The following is a 22,551-nucleotide window of genomic DNA, read 5'->3' on the forward strand; positions in this document are numbered from 1 at the left end:
TCAAAGGTCAGCTCCTGGCATTTGCTGCTCTCAGAAGGCTTTGACTTTCTTATTCAAATATAATCTCTTGCTTTCTGATTTTTTTCTCTTTTAAATTTTAATATGAAAAATTTCAACCACACAAAAGTAAAGTGAACAGCGTAAAAAACTCCCAAGTCACCCCCACTCTGTTCAAATGATTATCAATATTTTGCCATTCTTGTTTCATCTAGTTCCCCATCTTTTTTTCTGGAGTTGCTCTGCTTCTCCCTAACCCCTTTTAGAGGGAGCAGCCACTGCAACCTGGGGAATCAAAAGGAAATTTCTGTGGATGCTTGGGTGTCAGGCATGCACATATCTCCCTGAGAGAAGTCTGGGGGCAAAGGTGGAAATTAAGAACTAACGGAACCCTGCCAGCAACTACAGGTCCTCAGAATAATTTCTGCTCTGAAAATCAACCAGGCACGCTTGGCTCTAAATTCCCAACCTTTAAAAATGTCATTAAGATCTGTAGCTAGAAAAACTCAAATTTTAGTTTCTCCTATTTGGACATCTGGGAAGATCATAAGATCACATTTGCCTTGAAACTTGAAATATCATAATCTAATACACTGGGCTTTAGTTCCAGAGCTACTTATTTATTTTTGCAACACCTACTTCTTGCTTGCCAATTTTAACATAAATCTTAAGTTTTTAACCTCTCCCATCTTCTTTCTTTTTCTTTATTACATTCTTCAAGGACGTTTTTCTACCTTTTACTTGAAAATCATGGCCCTGTTGCCTTTGCAGCTCTATATCTAAACTTACACATTAGGAAATACACATAACTAAAATATATGCTAAAATTGAAAATGAAAAAATAAAGTTATAGAGATGGAGAACAAATTCGAGGTTGCCAGGGGTTAGGAAAGGACATGGCTATAAAAGAGTAGCAGAATTCTTGTGATGAAAATTCTATATCTTGACTGTGTGGTCACTCAAATCTACACATGTGATAAAACTGCGTAGACTTAAATACACACAAATAAGTGAGTATTAAACTGGTGAAATCTGACTAAGTTCCATGGACTCTGCAAATGTCAATTCCTGGTTTTGATATTGGGCTACAGTCTGCAAGACATTACCAATGGAGGAAACTGGGGGAAGGGTACACAGAACTTCTCTGCACTATTTTTTGCAACTTATGAATTTCTAATTACTTTTAAAGTTTTTTCAATGAACATCGGTAAATACTTAAAAACCTTTACTCCTTAGAATTACTCATGTTGTAATATAACAGCACACTCACTTTTCTCATAAAAACCAAACAATTTTGTAATTTCGAAATCGACAATTTTGTCATTGTTGTCCATTTTAAAATATTACCCTTTAAGGTGTTTGGAAATCCTGTGGACATACACACACACACAAAAGAACAAAAAATTATAAGTAGCAAAACGATAAACTGCTCAATGAACTGCCCCAAGCATAACTGCTTACTAAAACCCACACTGTTTGAGACATCCCAGCATGATACTCTCCCACAGAGATACTAAATCCCTCGAGGGACAAGTATGGATACCAAGGAGCTAGGAAGGTCAGCATTCAGGGTACACAGGATCACAAACTAACGTAAGGGGACTTTAGTTTTTTGTTTTTTTTGTTTTTTTTTTTAGGGGACTTTAGTTTTGAAGCGTAAAGCCTCACAAAGCAGAAAAGAGAGGGGATGCAGAAAGGAGACAAAGTCAAGAGCCAAATCAATTCTCCAGGATAGTCTGTGGCATAATGAAATCTCAGAAGTCCGCCCCAATCAGGGTTCCTTACTGTTAGTCAGTTACCAATTTGGCATAAGGATCTAAGCAAACAGGTTTTCTCCAAGGGCACTCATATAGTTTATGGTGCCAATTCCACATAACTGGCCCAACCACTTTCACTGAAATCCCAAGGCGGCTAGATTAAAAGAGAACCAGAGAGAAAGAGCGAGACGGAGAGAGCGAGCCCCCTCTAAAATAAAATCATAAAGCAGCAGGACATTCCATTCAACAGAAGGCCCTTTTCCTGTTTCAAAAATAAAAACACCATGAGAAACAAATGAAAATGCTACTTATTTTTATTACTTTGTGGTTTTCTTTTAATGCTTGAAAAAAAAAAAGCCAAGTCACAAACTACTGGCCATCCATCGTCATCTTTGTGCAAAAGCTCTACGAAAAAAATCCTGGCTTAGAAGATCAGAGCCACCTCAGGGGTTCTGTTTAAGGATATTTTCTATTCTTATACATGTGCTCTAAAAATTAGGTTCAACCACAAAAACCCAAATCCAACTGGCCCAAGAGGGAAGAATTCTGGTGCACAATTGGACTACTGTGTTGCAAATTAAACTGTTCACACCTGCAGAATAATCTCACCAGCATAACCAATCTACCCTGGAATGCAGCCCCACTGTACCAAAAGGGGGATTTCTTCTTCCACCAGATCCTATCTTTCACTGATAAACTCTTTGGATGAGAAAACCAGCAGCAGATGTGAAAGCCACATGGCCCTCTACAAAGCAGGAGAGCAAAAGCAATGTAAAAAGGAATGATTCCTTAAACAGCAGCTCCCTATCAAGAATGAAGATTTTATCATCTAAGGCTGACTTTGTGGAAAGCTAGCTATTAGACCCTGTTCCAAGACTTTGGCTAACAGCATCAGGCTGAAATCCAGGAGCTGGACTCGTTTAGCTACACCCTTGTTTTCAACTCTTGGGAACAGGGCCAATGTGTAAAGTTAGAATATAACAAATCCAATTTCCAAGGCAAAGAAGAAGACAATGTAGGTACTCTTACTTAATGCAGTCGATAGGCTCTGAGCATGGTTTACACTTCAAACATTTTTATTTTGTGAATTTTAGCCTCTGCATAGTTTCTTCCAAAATATTTCCACACCCTGCATCAAAAAATATTTGCCAATACCCTCCCTTAACTGATGCTGTGGCAATCAAAAATACTGAACACTTTCTCAAATTCATATTTAAGTAGAAAAATAATTTTGATTAAGCAAAATGCTTCATAATAGGGTAAAACCATAATAGGGGAATAGAGTAAAACCAGAAACTCTCTAAATTGTCCTGTATTTTGTGTCATTTCACTGAACTGCCATGGAGTTTGACAGCTCTAGAGTCTGTCTACAGTTTTCACCACCCTCAAACTGCCTTAATATTTTTACCTTCATATTCATGGTGGTGTTTCGGATTTTTATTGTATAGTTCTCCTACCACTCAATTTCACTGAACTCTTTCTCCTGAAGGTACAGAAACTTGTATCAAATGCATTATAGGATCCAGGGATGGGAAACAGTAACCACTAAACAAATTACTTCTTTGGCAATGGATACTCCAGTGCCTTCTGGGAACACAGTTGTCCATGAAAAGCCAAATGGTCAGCAATCACATACACATTTAACTTATGAGAAATTAGACATTCTTCACCAAAAGGAAGAGAATAACAGACTAACTTTACTGATATAAATGCTTGCCTCTTAAAGCATGGCCAAAGCCACACTGGCATCACCTGGTAGAAATGCAGATCACTGGGTCACACCCCAGACCTCCTGAATCCCAATTAGCATTTTATCAAGATCCCCTGTGATTCATGCACACAATAAAGTCCAGCCTAGACTGTATCTCCCACCATTCCACGCCATGGGCACGTGCCCCAGAGTAGGCATGCGATGGGTGACGCCGATCTGCAATTCCCTCGGTGGATCTCAGCTCTCACATGCCTCTCGCCTCACTGAGTGGAACTCTGGTGTTTGAAGGGTAATTTGGATCATACAGTGGAACATGACTTCACTGTTTTGTCCCCAGGCTGACCCTCAGCTCCCAACCTAACGACTGGCGTGACTGAACCAAGGCCTTGCATCTTTGCATTAGAAACGGTGAGGACGTTAACAGGTCTGGCGATCTCAGTAAAGGCAAGTACAACCTTGTCAGCCTTGAGCACGCTGCCACAGGTCAGCCATAACTCAGACTGCAGGAGGAGCACAGCTCTGGGACAGACGGTCACAAAAAGATAAACACGACATGGTGATATGGAACATAATTGTTTAAGGTCAAGGTTGCTTTCCTTCAAGTAAAGCTGCTATCCAACTCATTAATTCTTTAAAGTCTGTCATTCTGTAAAGTAAATTTCTGCTATGGAGGAGATTCCCATACTTGAATTACACATGTAGGTAAATCCTGACCATCCATTAATGACAGCTTACCTGCGCACACCTTCCTAGTTCTTTCCTGTCCAGATACTGAAATATATTGATTGCCAACTCGTAAGGCAGTTGGATATCAAAGAAGGGCACGTCATCCATTTCATTCTGAGGAGGAAAAAAGAAAAGAAATAAGCTTAAGATTCTGAGATATGAAAATGTTCATATTTACAGGCCCTTTAAATGACCAGCAATAGCCTTAAGTGGTGACAAGAGAGAAGATGCTGATTCCCAGGAGGAGCAAAGCATTCTTACTATTCCACAGAGCACCGTCATAGAACTAATTCAGAGCTTGACAGCTACTCTCAATTCTCCGACCCCACAAGCTTACCCTCCTTACATTCACTTATAAACTCCACAAGACCATTTCCCGTAATGTTTCAAAAAGGAGGGCTTCCCTGGTGGCGCAGTGGTTGAGAGTCCGCCTGCCGATGCAGGGGACGCGGGTTCGTGCCCCAGTCCGGGAAGATCCCACATGCCGCGGAGCGGCTGGGCCCATGAGCCATGGCCATTGAGCCTGCGCGTCCGGAGCCTGTGCTCCGCAACGGGGGAGGCCACAGTGGTGAGAGGCCTGCGTACCGCAAAAAAAAAAAAAAAAAGCAGGGGTGCCATCTCACAACCTGGGGTGTGCCACAGGAATCAATGCAAAGGTTTGTGGAAAACCTCTCAGCTTCTAAGGAAAGGTGAGTGGTAGGCAGTCAAGAAAGAGCCTTGGAATCAGGGAGGCCACTGGTCCTTCCAGGACAACTGCTACTAGCCCCCAACTTGGAGGGGGGTGAGTGCCCACAGAGAAGAAATGCTGACCTAGGTCACTGCGGTGTTTTCATCAGGAAGAGGGGGACAGGGCTGTGAACGTGAGCAAAAAGTAAACAGATGAAGTGCTGCTCTTGGGTAAGGTGAGTCCATCTCCCCGTGGCCACAGGAGAAGCACAAGGTTTCCTAATGCACCCGGGGGCTTGTGCTGCTTAACCTGAGTGAGCCAGTGCAAACAGAGCAGTTCTTCTTCGGTGTCATTTATTAATGTGGAGAAATTAGAGCTCGCCTGCCTTTGGATAAGCAATTAGGGATGAGGTAACAGGCTTTATTTGAGAGATAAGTCTGTCATGACGATCCTGGTAGCACAAAGAAATACGAGGGTGAAACAGAAAAAAGGCCAAGTGTGCACATGTATCCCTCTGCCTGTTACCGAATCCACCTGCCAAAGCTCACTTTGGTGCATGCTCCCGTAAAGCTGGGGAAAGCAGAGCTCTGCATCCCAACAAAACTTGCTTAATGAAATTCACTTTTAATAAGCTTTGGCTGACATCGGTGACTTACTGGTTGCAAGCAAATTATTAATTCACCACTCAAATACAACAGTTGTATATTGCAAGGCTGCATGAAAAGAATCTCAGCATTTTTAAGGGAGTGTGAGCACTGACTCAAACCCTACCACGATTCAGGGTGAAGATTTTTCTGGAATCATGTTTCCATTCATCTAGGAGTCTCAGGGCTAAAACATAATCCAGGGCATAAAGAGGTAATGTATTCAACTGCAAAAACAGCGCAAGGCTAAGCATGAAGGCCAAGAAGAATCTCTAGAGGAAAAAAGAGGAAGAGTTGACAGTTCTCGGCGGGCAAAGAAGGAACGGAATGTTAAATCAGGACAGCAGTGTTGGCTGTACAGAAAACAACAGAAAAGAATCTGCAAGTGTAATTGGAAGACAAAGCGGTCCTTGCCTAAAAAAATAATGGAAAGTCATTTGTCTAATGTCATGCTAGGTCCCCTCCTACAGCTAATCAGCTTTACTCATCAAGAAAGAGAGGCATCACCTTCTCTATGCCCAGATCCAACTTGAGACTCCTTATCGTAACTATGGAGGGAATCGAGGAAAGCTGCACACAGTACAAGACTATCATTCACAGCTCTGGACTTCCTTCTGCTTTCTCTTTTGGATTTTTTTGACTATGGTGAAGTGGAGAAGTCTACCTTATCCACTCAGTTAAGAAACAAGAGAAAAATGTTCCCTGTCCTCATACAAGCAGAATAAAGGCAAAGAAAAGTCTGCACTCATGCAAACTGAACTCATAATTAGCTTTTTTTTTTTTTTTTTCCTCCCCGCTGCCAGAGGCATTGCTTTCTTCAATCAGTCCCTTCGGGACTCCCTATGAACTGATGTCTGTACTTGACACTACTGCGATGAAGCATGAGAAGTCATCTCTGTTTTTAGTTTTGCTGGTGCAGAAAAGTCACAATTCTGGTGGCAGGTGCCTTCTCCCTTCTGCCTGTTCAGTTGGCCAGTTCTCTACTCTCATCCTAGAAAACACCACCTCTGCCTCAGCACACTCCAACCTCTGCCACCATCCGCCTTCAGGCCAGCCCCCACGACCTCTGGGATGCAGCAGAGCACGGAGGGTTAGAGCACAGATTCCAACTGATCATCCCAGTTCTGCCATCCGACTAGCCACGAGACCAGGCTAAATGCAGCTGATTCTTAGCTTCCTCATCTATGAAACAGATATTAACACACCTAGTATGTTATTCATAGGGCAGTTATGAGAATAAAATGAAATAATACATGGAAAGGGACTGGCACAAGTATCCAGGCTAAGCATGCAATAATTGATTGTTAATAGTACTATTTTCTTTCCTTGAGTGGCATTCCAGGTCCCTTTTTTTCCTTCAACACATACTTTTGATTAGGTCCACATTCCACGTAGCCCCCACGTCAGCTTGGTGTTTACACAGAAAGTTGTCTCCCCTTGTCACGAGATAAGCACATGATAGTCGATGACGGTGGAAAGGGAATGGTACAGCAGAAGCTGTCATTCAGAAGTATGAATACTGAAAGTATCCACACAACAAGGGCTTTTCCAAGAGGGCTTTTAAAAAAGAATCATCAATTTTAAAAGGTTATACTACAGTAATAACTACAGACGGATCTGCTCTGGTGTACAGAGGATGAAAAGGAGGTAGCCAGCAGGGTGTGAATGGCCAGTCCGGGGTATGAGGGCTCCCACGCCAATAAACAGTCAGAGACTCCATGCTGGTCTCACTGCTAACACACGGGGTTACTGTTCCTGATCATTTATAAGTTCTGGAGAGCAACAACTGCTTCCAAGCACTGAATGATAATTATGTAAACACCAACATCACAAAGCCAAACTTTTTTTTTAAATCACTGTGCTCTTAGAAAAGGGAACTCTCCTACACTGTTGGTGGGAATGTAAATGGATACAGCCACTATAGAGAACAGTATGGAGGTTCCTTCAAAAACTAAAAATAGAACTACCATATGACCCAGCAATCCCACTACTGGGCATATACCCTGAGAAAACCATAATTCAAAAAGAGTCATGTACCAAAATGTTCACTGCAGCTCTATTTACAATAGCCGGGACATGGAAGCAACCTAAGTGTCCACTGACAGATGAATGGATAAAGAAGATGTGGCACATATATACAATGGAATATTACTCAGCCATAAAGAGAAACGAAATTGAGTTATTTGTAGTGAGGTGGATGGACCTAGAATCTGTCATACAGAGTGAAGTAAGAGAAAGAGAAAAACAAATACCGCATGCTAACACATATATATGGCATCTAAAAAAAAAAAAAGGTTCTGAAGAACTTAGGGGCAGGACAGGAATAAAGAAGCAGACGTAGAGAGTGGACTTAAGGACATGGGGAGGGGGAAGGGTAAGCTGGGATGAAGTGAGAGAGTGGCATGGATATATATACACTACCAAGTGTAAAACAGATAGCTAGTGGGAAGCAGCCGCATAGCACAGAGAGATCAGCTCAGTGCTTTGTGACCACCTAGAGGGGTGGGATAGGGAGGGTGGGAGGGAGACCCAAAAGGGAGGGGATATGGGGATATATGTATACATATAGCTGATTCACTTTGTTATACAGCAGCAACTAACACAACAATGTAAAGCAATTATACTCCAATAAATGTTTAAAATAATAAAATAAAAGGTGTGAAGAGTGGGGGAAAAAATCACTGTGCTCTTAGAATTGCATCTAAACTACAAAATGATGGTCAATCCCAAACAGATCAAGTCCCAGACTCTTATGTAAATGAGCTTCCCTGTTGCTACCACTGGCTGGGAATGGCAGGGAAAAAAAAAAAAAGAAACCAACATACTAAAGGAAGGTCCACATCTCCACATCTTAAGAAATATGTAGACCCACAAGGTCAGGAGACCAAATGCTGAAGTTTCATGTTGCACCCTTAGAATCCTTCTGGCAAGACATTCTATCACTGGCTCTTGTAGTGGAGGCTGTGGTGGGTCACTCAGATTCCCCCTCTGGATCCATGACACTTTCCCCCCAGATGCCCAGAATACTGCCTGCCACTGGCTTATAGCTGTGTCCCTTCCCAGGCACTGCCCTTGGCCAAGCTGCCTCATTCCAGGTTACACTCCCTCCTCGAGGGCAGTGTGCATCCAATGACTACTCAACAGCTGAGTATAAAGACCTATATGTGGGACCCCGCAGAAAGGCCAACCCATGAAACCACCTGCATGCAAATCTCTATCTCAGAGTCTGTTTCACGGAAAATCTAATCTTTATTCCCAAACAGTCCTGTGTTCAGCACATTCACAAGGGCTCTTATGCACAACTCCAGAGACATTAGTCTAGGTAACCTACTTCCCTTTCTACTAAGGAGGCAACAGTGGAATGCAGGTAAGTTAGAGTGATGTTATTATACCAAAAACAAAAAGCTAGATCAGCTTCAGGGTTAAGTAAATCACTCATAAACTTCTCTCTCTTATTATCAGTAACATATCACTTGGGGAACACCTTACAAAAGATTGAGAGTTACGAGCATGCTTGATCCTGTGGTTAAAAATCCAATTCTTTTATAGGTACAGCATAATTGGACAAGGATGTGGAGCCACATCCTGGACAGAGGCTGCACCCCAGTAACCACATATACCTTAATAGTAGCAGAAGGTCCTAAGCACTCTCATTTGGTACTACCCTGGTTCACAAAGTAAAAAAAAAAAAAAACTACTACTTGCTACTAGTGTGCAGAGAAATACCCTGCCATCTACAAGGTGCTATCAGGGGCTTCCCTGGTGGTGCAGTGGTTGAGAGTCCGCCTGCCGATGCAGGGGACACGGGTTCGTGCCCCGGTCCTGGAGGATCCCATATGCCGCAGAGCGGCTAGGCCCATGAGCCATGGCCGCTGAGCCTGCCGTCTGGAGCCTGTGCTCCGCAACGGGAGAGGCCACAACAGTGAGAGGCCCGCGTACCGGAAAAAAAATAAAAAATAAAAAATAAAAATAAAAAATAAAAGGTGCTATGAGTGCTCGCTTCAGCAGCACATATACTAAAATCGGAACAATACAGAGAAGGTCAGCATGGCCCCTGCACAAGGATGACACGCAAATTTCTGAAGTGTTCCCTAGTTTTAGCAATTATACTCCAATAAAGATGTTAATGAAAAGAATTTAACTGCAGTCTCTAAATAGAAAGTAATTAAAAATAAAAAAAATAAAAGGTTCTATCAGACTTCCATCTAGGCTATTTTGAAGCATACAGCCACCCTAAAGGTTATGGGCCACATTAACCAACTATATCTATACTAACTTAAATATGGAAATGGACAAGTTGGCAGTTCAGAAACTAAGATATTCCAAGAAGAAAAGAGACACTTGAAATATAGGAAACGTGGTCGTACTATAAAAATGTATGACTACAATGTTTAGAGAATAACTTAGAATGGACAAATTTATGCTACAGAAGACAACTAAATTTAAAGTATTAACATTCCTTCAAATTTAAAGAAGGATACCCTTTAGACAACAAACAACTTGGGTTTTAATTTTTTTTTTAATGGTTGAGATATTGATTCTCTCTCCAGTATTGGTGACTCTTGTCCTATGTTATACATCAAAATCATCTGTGGAGGGTGTGTGTGTGTGTGTGTGTGTGTGTGTGCATCAAAATCATCTGTGGAGGGTGTGTGTGTGTGTGTGTGTGTGTGTGTGTGTGTGTTTTAAACCAAAAACCCAGGGTCTCACTCAGACCTAATGTCCCAAATTCCCAGAGATGGGGCTCAAGCAACTCTTCCTCAGGAATCCTCATACAAACCAAAAGTTGAGAACCACAACCCTAACTTACCAAAAGATGTAAGAATCAATCCTTTCCCAATCAAGCCAAAAAAAAAAAAAGCCACCACAAAGGGGTCATGTTACTTTGTTAATTCAAAATCAGTGAATACTAGATTTTCCCAAAGTCTACTGGACTTACTCCAAAAACGCTAAGAGAAATTGCAAATAGATCCATCCCCAGGGAGGCTGATTTGTACTCTTATGTGCTAATGTAAGACTAAGTCTGTAAATGGACTGGTTTTGTGCCTTACTGTTAGACATTTAATCTGTCTTCTCTTGTTTAGTAGAAGAAGGGATAATTACTAAGAGCCAAATCAGTAAAAAGTGAAGAAACTGACTTAAGGTTTGTTCCCAGGGTAATCTCCAGGGCAAACAACAGGAGAGATCTCTCTAGATGGTGTGTTAAGAAACTAAGAAAAGCACCTGAGTTCAAACAATAGATATATAGCATTTCTGCTAAATCTGTCACTGAAAGGAGACTGTTTTCTACATGAATTTATCTCAACTTTCTACATACTGCTAAGGAATAGACGCACACAATCTCAATCAGAAGGAATAGATGAGTTCCAGTTTCACCCGCATTTTCTTTAAGAAAAATAAAATTAGTTGATTAGGGGAAAAAAAGGTCTGAAACACTGTCAAGATAAACAGCCATTCATTTACATTCCCAAATGTGTCTCAAAACATGTTCTTATTTATACAAAAGAAAAACAATGACAAAAGTCCACCAAAATGTTAACAGCTGTAGCCACTGAGCAATGACATTACAAGAGATTTTTGTTTTCGTCTTTCTATTCTTCTGAATTTCCTCAATATTTTTTACAATAACCATGTGATAGTTTCACAAAGAAAAACAATACATTTTTAAGATAAGGTGTTTTATGTTCAAAACATTATCTGAATTCAGGTCCATGCCAGGTGCTGGGGGGAGGGAGGTACTGTTAGCCAATGTATAAGAAATGATATCAACACTCAAAGAGCTAAAATCTTTTATAGAGCTAAATCACTGTCCCATAAAATGGAATACTAACTGGAGTCTACAAAAGGCAATAGAGATAGCCCCCCAAGGTATTCCCAAGTTCATCAGGAAGCCAGCTATTTAGAACCTGGAAATCATTTCTCCGAAGCAACAATGCTGTAAAGAGTGGTTAAGCTCCCAAGCAGTCCACAAAAGGCCAACTTATTGTTTAACATTTAACCTAATCCCTTGCCTCGCTATGAGAAAGAGCAAAAGGTATTCAATAAATTTTTGCTGACAGCATACGTGGATGATATAGCCGAACTTTAACACTACAGGATCTAACAGGCACATTGTACTGCATACAGTAGATGCACATTAAACGTCCTTGGGACCTGATTCTTTTCAATGGGCTTCCCAACTTCAAGAGCCATTATCATCCACCACCTACTGGTATGATTCCCCTGGGCACTCTGGCAAGGGGTGGACACAAGAGAGCCATCTAAACAATCGGGCAACGCGGGCTGGGACGACCCCAGGAGGCTGGGCAGTGGAGAAAGCTAGGGAGGCAGAGGACGCACGACCTCTGCTTTCTAAGCCCCCTTTTAGTCTAAACTGGGATACAGTTTTTCTCTCCAGAAAGAAGTCAGGAGGGGAGGGGGAGGGGGAGCTCCCTTATCAAAAGCTTCCGGTCCCAGGGGGGCCTGTGCGGGTACGGGTTGTTTGCAGAAAGAGCTTCACGTCAAGGGTCCCAAATACTCGAAGCACATTCGTACCATCAGAATTGGCTACATCATTTGTAGAGCCCAGTGGAAACTGGAAATGCAGGGCCCCTTGTTTATTATTAAGAATGTCAAGATGGCAACAACAGAGCATTAAACCAAGCACAGGGTGCTTCTAAGCCTGAGGCCCTACGCGACTGCACAGGTCACACGGGCCCACGAGGCCAGCTGGCCCTGGCCACCACAGAACCTCTGCACTTGCCGTTCTCTGCCTAGAATGCCCTCCCCCGAATCTCTGCACACTTGCTCCCTCACCCCTTCCATAAGCATGACCTTCCCAGGAAGGCCCTCTTGGACAGCACTACCCCCAACACATACACACGCTACCCCTTCCACCCGCTTTATTCTTCTCCAGGGCATCTATTACCTGACAATTATTTGTTCATTGTCCATCTCCCTCTTGCCCAGGATGTGGGCTTTCTAAGAGCATGAATTTTTTCTGACTTGTTCACTGCTGTAGCCTCAGTGCCTAGAAGAGTACCTGGTACCAAGAAGCCGCCTAATGAGTACTTGAGGAGTGAATGAATGGAGCCCAGGCTGCTTCAAGCAGCAGAACCTTTCAACAAACAGACGTCCTAAGTTACAAGTTGTTCTAGTGTACACAGAGACCATTATAAAACGTGCCCAAGTAGACATGTGCTCACTCGTAACAGGAAAAAAATACATGGCACTGACAAGAGAACGTTTTAGTTGGAGTAAAGGAAAAGACAGAGAACCTTGGGCTGGAGGGATCAGGGGAGAGTTAACATAGGAACAAGAATCAAGTTAAGCCTTAAAAGGAAGGCAAAGGACAGAAAGCGGAAGGAAAGTCACTCCAGGTAAGCCAATGCATGAGTTCACATTTGACTCGGTTGCCTTCTCATTTTGTATTAGTCAGTTTCCTTACTTGTTTCTAACTTTAAAAGAAAGAGGAGGGCTTCCCTGGTGGCGCAGTGGTTGAGAGTCCGCCTGCCAATGCAGGGGACACGGGTTTGTGCCCCGGTCTGGGAAGATCGCACATGCCGCAGAGCGGCTGGGCCCGTGAGCCATGGCCGCTGAGCCTGCGCGTCCGGAGCCTGTGCTCTGCAACGGGAGAGGCCACAACAGTGAGAGGCCCATGTACCGCAAAAAAAAATAATAATAAAAAAATAAATAAATAAATAAATAAAGAGGAAAGTCAAGTCATCAAATTGACCTGTTGACAACATAGATGTAGGCTCTGACAAATTAAATACTGACAAAGTGAGCAATAAATATTGGCCAACAGTATTAAGACTTTCATCAGGCCTGAAAACCCAAATCGTAACGCTCTCAATGTTCACAGGGGTTCTAACCATCACAGAGCCTCCTTATGAGGCTGCTGTTGGAAGCAGCAGCTCTGCCCATGTTATGTCAATTCCACACATGCCGACTGGGCCCCCACTGCACTGAGTACCATAGGTGGGGTTACAAGAGGAAGACAAGAGACACTGCCCTCCAGGGATTCCAGGGGGCGGCTTGAAGCAAGAGGCTCACCAGGGATGAGCTTTAGCGAAGAGGAAGTGAGACAGTCTAATGACCTTTTCTGCAATACGAATGATAATAACAGCACCAGTTTTAATTTACTGTCTACTTATCGTAAGCCAGCTTGGTGCTAAGAATGTGCCAGCCTCTACACAAGATCATACTAGCCCGGTCCTCATTTGATAAGGCCGGGTAAGTGACCTGCCCAAGGTCAGACAACAAGTCAGCAGCGGAGACCGCATCTGAACTCAGGTCCGCCCGATTCCGAGCCTGGACTTGTAACCAGAGCCATCCTGCTCCATTAATGTTACCCTTTCAGTTAAAAGAAGCAAGACTAGGCTTCTGAGGTCAGGGACTGTGTCCATTCTGCTTACTACCGAGTCCCTGGCACCCGGCTGATCCATAAATATGTTGGATGAACAGAAATCACCGACGTTGCTACAGTTAGCGCCGCTTCAAACAGTTACCCACTTAAAGTGGTCATCTGTTGTTTCTGCCCAACATCCATCTCCTCTTTTCTTTTAGGAAACCACCCCACCCTTGGTCAACATGGCTTAGATGGGGCTGACCCCACGCTTATCTTCAGGAGTGGGCAGTGGATATGAGCCTGGCCAATTTGCATCAGTGACTGGTTTGAGGATGGCTCCATGACCCAGTCTGGATCAATGGGAATTTAAGTTCATAACTTCTGCTGCATAAAACAGATGCTCTCTTTCCCCTGGGTTGCTAAGCTGACAGAATATAAGACTGGAGTTGCTGGCAGTCATTTTATCCCAAATTGGGATAAAGCCAATTCTATGAATAAAGCCAACAAAAGGAAAGCAGGACTGAGAGATGGAGAGATTTCTACAGAGAAAAAGAAATTTGTAACTATTGAGGTAACTGATGTTAACTAAACTTACTGTGGTAATCATTTTGTAACATATACGTATGTCAAGTCACCGTGCTGTACCTGTCAGTGTTCTATGTCAATTACATCTCAGTAAAACTGGGGTGGGGGGAGGACAAAAAAAAGAGAGATGAAGAGACTTCTAGTTACATCATAAAACCACCCAGAACAAGGACCACAGCTGGAATTTTCAGTTACATGAATCAACAGATTCCAGTTTGGTTTTTTTTAAGCCAGTATGAGTTGGGTGCTGACTGCTTGCAGCCCAGAGTCCTGACACATCACCTAGAGATGGGACCGAGCAACTGGATTTCATAACCACCACAGTGAAGAAAGCAGCAGCATACTTGCAATTATACTCCACTATCTGTGAGAAGCCTGAATTTACTGAGAAAGGGAAAAAAGACTAACAAGACAAAGTGCCTACTGCCTCTAAAATTCTATGCAGGGCTGTATCATTTCTTTCGCTAACTCAACCATATACCAAGAAGACAATTTAGGTGTCCCTAACTCACCATCTGAAACAGATGGTTTCTAAGCACTATGACCAAAAGCTTCACAAGAGAAGACGAGGCTCAGCGGGAGTCATTTCTAAGTTTTCGTTTCAGCTGGGCTTGTCCATCAAAGGTCTTGCCTGTACCGGCCATGTGACACTGTAAGGCGAAGCTGTTCACGCTCCCATCAAGAGGCAATTTCACTGCTGGGTGCTAACGTACTAGTTGTCCTTGCTCTAGTGATGATACTGAAAACTGAAGTGACGGAGACTGCACCAAAGCCACAACAGGACGTGCTGGTAAACAGAGTGCTCCAAAGGTGGGGGAAAAGGGGAGGGGGGTGTTAGGAGGTGGTACCGGCTTTTTATTTCCCTTTCATGTCAACTGGATGAGCCTGTCAGAGTTTCTGGGGAGTCCAAAATGGAACTAAATTTTCCTTTTCAGGAGTCACCCACAGATCAAAGGATTCTTGGGAAGACATAAGGCAAAGATCACAAACTCATGGCCCAAGGCAAATCTAGTCGAAGGAGAGGTGTCGTTTTCTATCGTGTACATATGTTCACAAAAACTAAAAGTGGGAAGAGTTTTTGTGGTAGATAGTTATATTAACTAGTCCCCTAATTTGTTCATGCCTCTCTGTGTTCAAGCATTTGGGTATCTGACTCTGGGTGAGGCCATATGAATTGCGTTGGTCAATGAGACAATAACAAACATGACCTAGGCAGAGACTTCAAAAGCACTTGGGGGTTGGGACTTGCCTTTTTGCTGCTCTCATAACTCTGGTAAGGTCCACCCAGGGCTAACGTGCTGGAAGATGAGACACGTAATCCAGACACACACACACACACACAACCAGAAGTGGAGCTGCCCCGCCGACAGGAGTTAACCTCAGACAGGTACATGAGCCCACTCATGCCCAGCTCAACTATCACTCTGCAAGATGGTGAGCTAAATAAATCTTGGTTGTCTTAAGCCAAAGTTTTGGGGTTTTTTTGTAGCAAAAACTGATAGAGCCCACATAAAAATACATAATCGCAATTTGGGGGGAAAAAACCCTAAAGACTCTGCAACACTAGGACCACATTCTTACAGGGCAACAAGGAGCTGACCTGGGCAGAGGTTCTCGCTTTCAGCCCAGCCACAGCTTAACATTTTCCAATTCGTCACTATCATCTCATCCATACTAGGGTCACGTTCAGTCGCCATATGTCGTCTCAGTTGGGTGGTGGTATATTTATGGCAAAGAAGAAAGTGAAACACTATATTCCACATACTCCAGTTACTATGAAAGGTGAAAAAAACAGCACAACCACTTTGGAAAATGGTCATTATCTACTAAGGCTGAACATACACATATCCTGTAACCCGGCAATTCCACTCCTAAGCAAATACCCAAGAAGAGTGTGTACATATGTTCCAAAAGATGTACAAAATGTTCACAGCAGCACTATTCCTGACAGCCCCAAACTGCCTATTAACAAACTAGTTATCAATAATGCCCATCAACAGAATTAGTAAGATGTGGCATATTTATAGGGATAAATCTCATACATAATGCTGTGCACAAGAACCCAAAAGTATGTGTTGTATGATTCTACTTATATAGTTCAAAATCAGATAAAATTAAAATAAGACGTTAGGGGCTTCCCTGGTGGCGCAGTGGTTGAGAGTCCGCCTGCCAACGCAGGATACACGGGTTCGAGCCCTAGTCTGGGAAGATCCCACATGCCACGGAGCAGCTGGCCCCGTGAGCCACAATTACTGAGCCTGCGCATCTGGAGCCTGTGCTCCGCAACAAGAGAGGCCGCGATAGTGAGAGGCCCGCGCACCGCGATGAGGAGTGGCCCCCACTTGCCACAACTAGAGAAAGCCCTCGCACAGAAACGAAGACCCAACACAGCCATAAATAAATAAATAAAAATTAAAAAAAAAGAGCCGGTGACACGTATGTGCGCCAAGACAGCGTGAATTGGAGAAAGAAAAAAAAACTTCAATAGGTTACCAGAGTAATTCAAGGTAAACTACAAATAAAGGATAATTGAGACCGCCCAATTTTTAAAAAATAAATAAATAAATAAGACGTTAGAAGTCAGGTGAGTGGTTACCCTTGGGTGGAATGGCACACATAAGGGTTCTGAAAAGCTGGTAATGTTGTTCTGTAACCTGGGTGCTGTTTACATTGATGTGTACACTCTTGGAAATACATCAAGATGTACATTTATGGTTGGTACACTTCAATAGAGAGGTTGCCTTTTTTTTTTAATTTTTAAAAAGGGGGGAAACAAGACCAAGAGGAGGGCTGTGCTTCAAGAAAAAACGGTAAAGTATTTTTTTTTAGGGGTATTGTGAAGAAAATATCTACACCGTTATGTTTACTACTTAATGTGACAAAAAGAACGGTAGCCGTTATGAAACAAATTATTACAAAAGTATGGCTGGAATCTGAAGACACAACACCTGATGAACTAGGAAAAGAAGGATCAAATGAGTAACATGTAGCCTACTTCACTCATTTGCATTTCCTCCCTGCCCTCTGTGGGCTTTGGGACTTACAACCCCTGAAATACCTTTTCTATAAAGGCTGCCATCATTTCTCAGACTGAAGATACTGGGTGGGTCCCTTAAAACAATTACTTTCCTAAACCTCATCTGTCATATGGGACTAATGCTGTCCACTGGAAAGGGCCATTGGGAGAACCGAAGAAGACAATGTCTCTAAACCCTGACAAGACAATACCCAGGAGACAAACAAGTAAGCACGCAATGAATTATTATTACTTTATTTTTTATTTATAGCAGTGTTACTGATGATTGCTAAGTACAAAAAACAAACAAAAAAACAAAACCACTAGCGGTGCCCCAAAGTTGGATGCTCCTCACGACAGCTTAGAGCCTAGCAGAACCTAATGTGGTGATTCCAAAGGGAGCAGAAGGGATCAAGGGCATATACTCCAGGGCAGGCTTTTTCTAACTATAAATGAAACAGATTCTTAAGTCCCTTGGATCCTCCAGCAGGCAGGCCGCTTCCATTTTCAGGATACTTCAGTTAGGGCTCCACTATTTTTGGTATCAATGCCTGTGCCGCAGGAATGTTAGGACTAGAAAGACTAGGGAATCAAGAACTCAAACCAAAATAAGCTGTACAGCTGAGAACAATGTCTCAAACTCACCTAATCATCCCAATCACCAGGTTTCTGGGCCCCTCCTCTGGAAACTGATGCAGCAGGGCTGGGAAGGGCCAGAACCTATATTTTAATAAGGCTTAATGTGATTGTTACAGCAAGTCAAGTTTTGGGAACTCCTACCTGGTGAAATTTAAAGTCCAACAGATCTGAATCCAAATTCAATCCCAAGAACTTGCAGCTGGGTAACCCTGGGCAAATTACAGAAAACCTGCATTTCCTCATTTGTAAAATGAGACTGACAATACCTACCTCCCAGGATTGTTCTGACTCCTGAATACAATGCCATATTCAGTGGGGAGGATTTGTGAGGCCCCAAATGTGCCTTTGTCCTAATAATCCACATTCCTGTTTCTCTTTACCCCCAAAGCTGGTCTTGCCTCAGCCTACAAGTTTACTTTTGTGGGGATAACTACTGTGCAGATCTGGACTGGCCTGAACAACTTACCAGGTGCTAAGTCACCTTCCCAAGCCACTGACAAATTTAATTTTTTTTTTTTTTCTCGGTACGCGGGCCTCTCACTGTTGTGGCCTCTCCCGTTGCAGAGCACAGGCTCCGGACGCGCAGGCTCAGCGGCCATGGCTCACGGGCCCAGCCGCTCCGCGGCATGTGGGATCTTCCCGGACCAGGGCACGAACCCGTGTCCCCTGCATCGGCAGGCGGACTCTCAACCACTGCGCCACCAGGGAAGCCCAACAAATTTAATTTTTACATGTCAGACTTCTTCAATGATGACCCGCTTCTTACAGAAGCACGCATGACGCCAATATGAATTTTCATATATAAGAATTAACACATTAAATGAGAACGCTTATAACACACACATACACACACACAAAAAAAGTTTATATCTAACCTTAGAGATAGGCAGAGCACAGAACCAGAAACTGAGAAATCTTATAGCTACTAATGTTATTTGAATATTACTACATATTATGTTGAATAAGCCACTTCTTCTGGAAACAGCTTAACAATTACAGAATTACTCCCTATTGAGAAGCCATAGACGCTGCCTTTGAGCCCAATTTAAGTCATTAAAACCTGCTGCCTTTTTCCAACTCTTAAACATGAATGTGTTTCAGGTGATCTTGATTGTGCCACCTTTGTGAAAGGGGCTTTTTTTTTTTTTTTTTTTTTTTTTTTTTTTTTTTTAAGAGAGAGGGTTCCTGGCTTCCTCCAGATTCTGGAAGGGATTCATGCCCCACAAAATGAGCACTATGATTAACATGGAGGTTCTTATCAAAAGTTTTTTTTCTGCTTTAACTGAAGTAATGCATGAACAGTTAGAAAAACTTGAACTGTACAAACACTATATAGAGAAAAGTTTAAATTCCTTCCTATCCACGTCGTGAGTTTTCCTCCACAAAGGCAACCTTGTTAAAAGTTTAGGAACCCTTCTAGATCAGGATTTCTCGGTCTCATACTTGCTGACATTTTAGACCAGATAATTTTTTGTGGGTGCTGTCCCGTGCATTGTAGAATGTTCATGAGCATTCCTGGCCTCTACCCACTAGACGCTTGCAGCGAACACACCCCCGCCCCAATTGTGGCATCCAAAAATGTCTGCAGACACTGCCAAAACGGGGCACAAAATCGCCCCCAGCTGGGAACCACACCTTCCAGAGATACTCAATGCACGCACAAACACAGGGGTGTGTACTCTACTCATTTCCCCACCCCCACACTGGTGCCACACAGTTACTTTCCAACTCATTAGGCCATTTGTACCGGGGCGACGGCCAGCCCGTGCCTCGGCGGGAGGCGACGGCCACTCACCAGGTCCCGGATGAGCTGATCCACCAGCTGCTCCCCGCCGCCGGCAGCCTCGCGGGCCGGAGGGGAGCGGGAACGGCTCGCCGCCTCCTGCCTCTCGGCCCGGGTCGCCCGCGCCACCGGGGGCCGCCCCGCGCCCTCCAAAAGGCCCTGGGCCAGCGCCAGGTACCCCGAGGCCTGCTGCTCGCCGCGCCCAGGGACCACCTCGGGCCGCCGCGGCCGCCGCCGCTTCCTCAGCGCCTGAGTCTGCGCCAGCTCCTCCTCCCAGCGCCGGCGGAACTCGTCCAGACTGTGGTCGGCCATCGCCGCCGCCGCTCCCGGCCCGCCGCGTCCTCTCCGGCCCACCAGGTGCCACGGGACGGTCCCTCCGCGGGAAGTGTCCGCCGCCGCCGGAAACCGCCGCCGCTGCCGCGCTCGGGTTCCGGGTGGCGTGCCCGGCCCCGCCCCGCCCCCAGTGCTCCCCTCCGACTGTCCCTGGCGCTGTGGCTTGCGGCAACCCAGGCCGGGGTCTGTGCCCTGCCCCCGCCCCAGCTTCTCAACTTTCCGCTTGTGGCTTTTGCCAAGCGCAGACTGTGAGCCAAGCCCTGTTTTTTCATTCAAACATGCATTGAGCAACTACTATGTCAGGTGCTGAGAATTCAGTATTTGAATCTGCAGCAACAAAAATAATCTCTTCCCTCTAGGGGTTTGCATTCAAGTGAGGGGGTGGGAAGGAGGAGGCGTTCAACAAACGAATATGAACGTTTGAATCCGTGGGAGGCGTTATGAAGAAGCTAAAACAAGGTAAGGTAATAAAACAAGGCGAGGGACAGGGATGGGAGGATTACTTTTAGAAGGATGTTCAGAGAATGGACTGTCTGATACGCCGTGTGAGCTAAAAGCTAAATGAGGAGAGAAACCAGCCATGGGAAGATCAGATCTCATAAGAGATCTTTCCAGAAGGAACTGCAAGTGAGAGGGCTATGAGATTGGAAAGTAAGAGGCATACAACAGCATACCACCTTCTAAGGGCTTTGTATCTGTTGTTCGCTCCTCAGGGACTTTTATCCCCACCTTGACCTGGTTAACTCTCACACATCTTTCATATCTCAGTTCTCCCAAACTCCCAAACCTCGCCCCCGCAAATCACGTCTCCCTGCTATTCATTCTTAACAGCATCCCATACTTATAGCACAGAACACAATTTGTAATTTTATATCTGTGTGATGTCTTACTAACATCTCCCTTCCCTACTGGACTGTCAGTTCTTAGCTTGGAGGCCAGTGATTAATAGGAGCTCAATAAATATTTACTTAATAACAACACTTAAAGTGAGAACTACTGTCTTCACTTTACAGATAAATAGCCACAGAGCACACAGCTGGTAATTTGCAGACCCAGGATTCTAATCCTCTTTCTTAGTCCATACCTGACCTATTAATTATCAGAATCATAGAGCCCACACATCTAGACCAGCTAGGAACCATTTGGTGGCACCACTGGTTACCATGCGTGTGTGTGTGTGTGTGTGTGTGTGTGTGTGTGTGTGTGTCTATTTTTAAATTCAGTGATATCACCAGCATGGTTGTTGACAGCCTGGGTGCCAGAGGTGGATCTAGGTGGGAATCCCAGCACCTTCATTTACTCACATCCTCTTTCTTCCAGCAATTCCACTTCTAGGAATTTATCCAAGAAAAGAAGATTGAGGAGTTCAAAGAATACGTTCAGGGAGGTTCACCGAAGCATTGTTTATAGTGCTAAATATCAGAAGCAATCTAAGTAGTTGACAATAGGGCATTGGTTAATTAAGTTATTCTCCATTAGAATGTAAGAAAGATCCTAACTGGCTTGTCAGCTTCGTGAGAGCAGAGACCTCATCTATTTGTTCTTTGCTATGTCTTCAGTGCTCAAAACAGTGTCTGGCACATAGTACTACATATAATGAATGAGTAAATGAAAAACTGTGCAGCTATTGAAAAACTGTGCCACTATTAAATTACATTGGAGAAGAAAACTTAACTACGTGAAAATTATTCACAATATAGCAAAGTCGGGATACATAACTGTATGTAGGGCATGATCCCAGTGGTGTCTCTTAAAGAGAGTGTATGCATTAAGAAGAATATACACCCAAATCTTACCAAAAGAGATCTCTAGAGAGAACAGAATTATGGGTGTTTTAGTGTTCTTTTTCTTTATCTGTATATTATAATTTGCTACAATAAATGTTGTCCCAGCCTGAGTTCCTCCAGAAAGCAGAGCCTGAGACCTAGGCTTGCAAGCAGCTAGTTATTTGTAGGAGTGATTCCAGAGAAGAAACGTGGGGGACCGAGAAGACTAAAACAGGGAAGGAGGGACAGCTAATCCGAAGAGCATTCTTGGGTTGGTCCTGTTCTGGGCAACTTACCCTCAATCTCACTGGGACCTTCTAAAGAGCCTTGAAGATTGTCCTCCCAAGAAGTAAGAGCTGGAAGGGAACATTTAGCCACTGGCTCATCCTCCGTTAGAGAAAGGTTAAACCATGGGTTTCTCATAATCTTTCACTTCCAGGTTGAATACAAGTAAACAGATTCCCATGGATGTCCCACACCAAGGCAGTGAAGAGACGCTGGGGCAAAAAGCAAGAGATACTCTATACAATTAACAGGAGGGACTGTCAGGCACAAGTCAGTTGCTATAGCCAAGGCTGAAGTAAACGGCAAATCAAGA

General features: G+C 43.8%; 1 protein-coding gene across 1 annotated transcript in view; it reads right to left on the bottom strand.

Annotated features, from left to right (window-relative positions):
• FBXW8 (F-box and WD repeat domain containing 8) overlaps nucleotides 1–20,242 on the bottom strand; it is a 115,290-nt gene extending 95,048 nt beyond the window's left edge. The window contains exons 1-2 of the mRNA XM_082640817.1: nucleotides 19,867–20,242; nucleotides 4,201–4,305 (exon numbers count right to left, since the gene is read on the bottom strand). Coding sequence (XP_082496943.1) covers nucleotides 4,201–4,305; nucleotides 19,867–20,166 — 405 coding nt within the window. The 5' untranslated portion in view covers nucleotides 20,167–20,242. The remainder of the gene's footprint in view (nucleotides 1–4,200; nucleotides 4,306–19,866) is intronic.
• Nucleotides 20,243–22,551: the final 2,309 nt, after the last annotated feature.

Source organism: Mesoplodon mirus (genome assembly GCF_964341445.2).
Source record: "Mesoplodon mirus genome assembly, chromosome: 13".
Lineage (NCBI taxonomy): Eukaryota > Metazoa > Chordata > Mammalia > Artiodactyla > Ziphiidae > Mesoplodon > Mesoplodon mirus.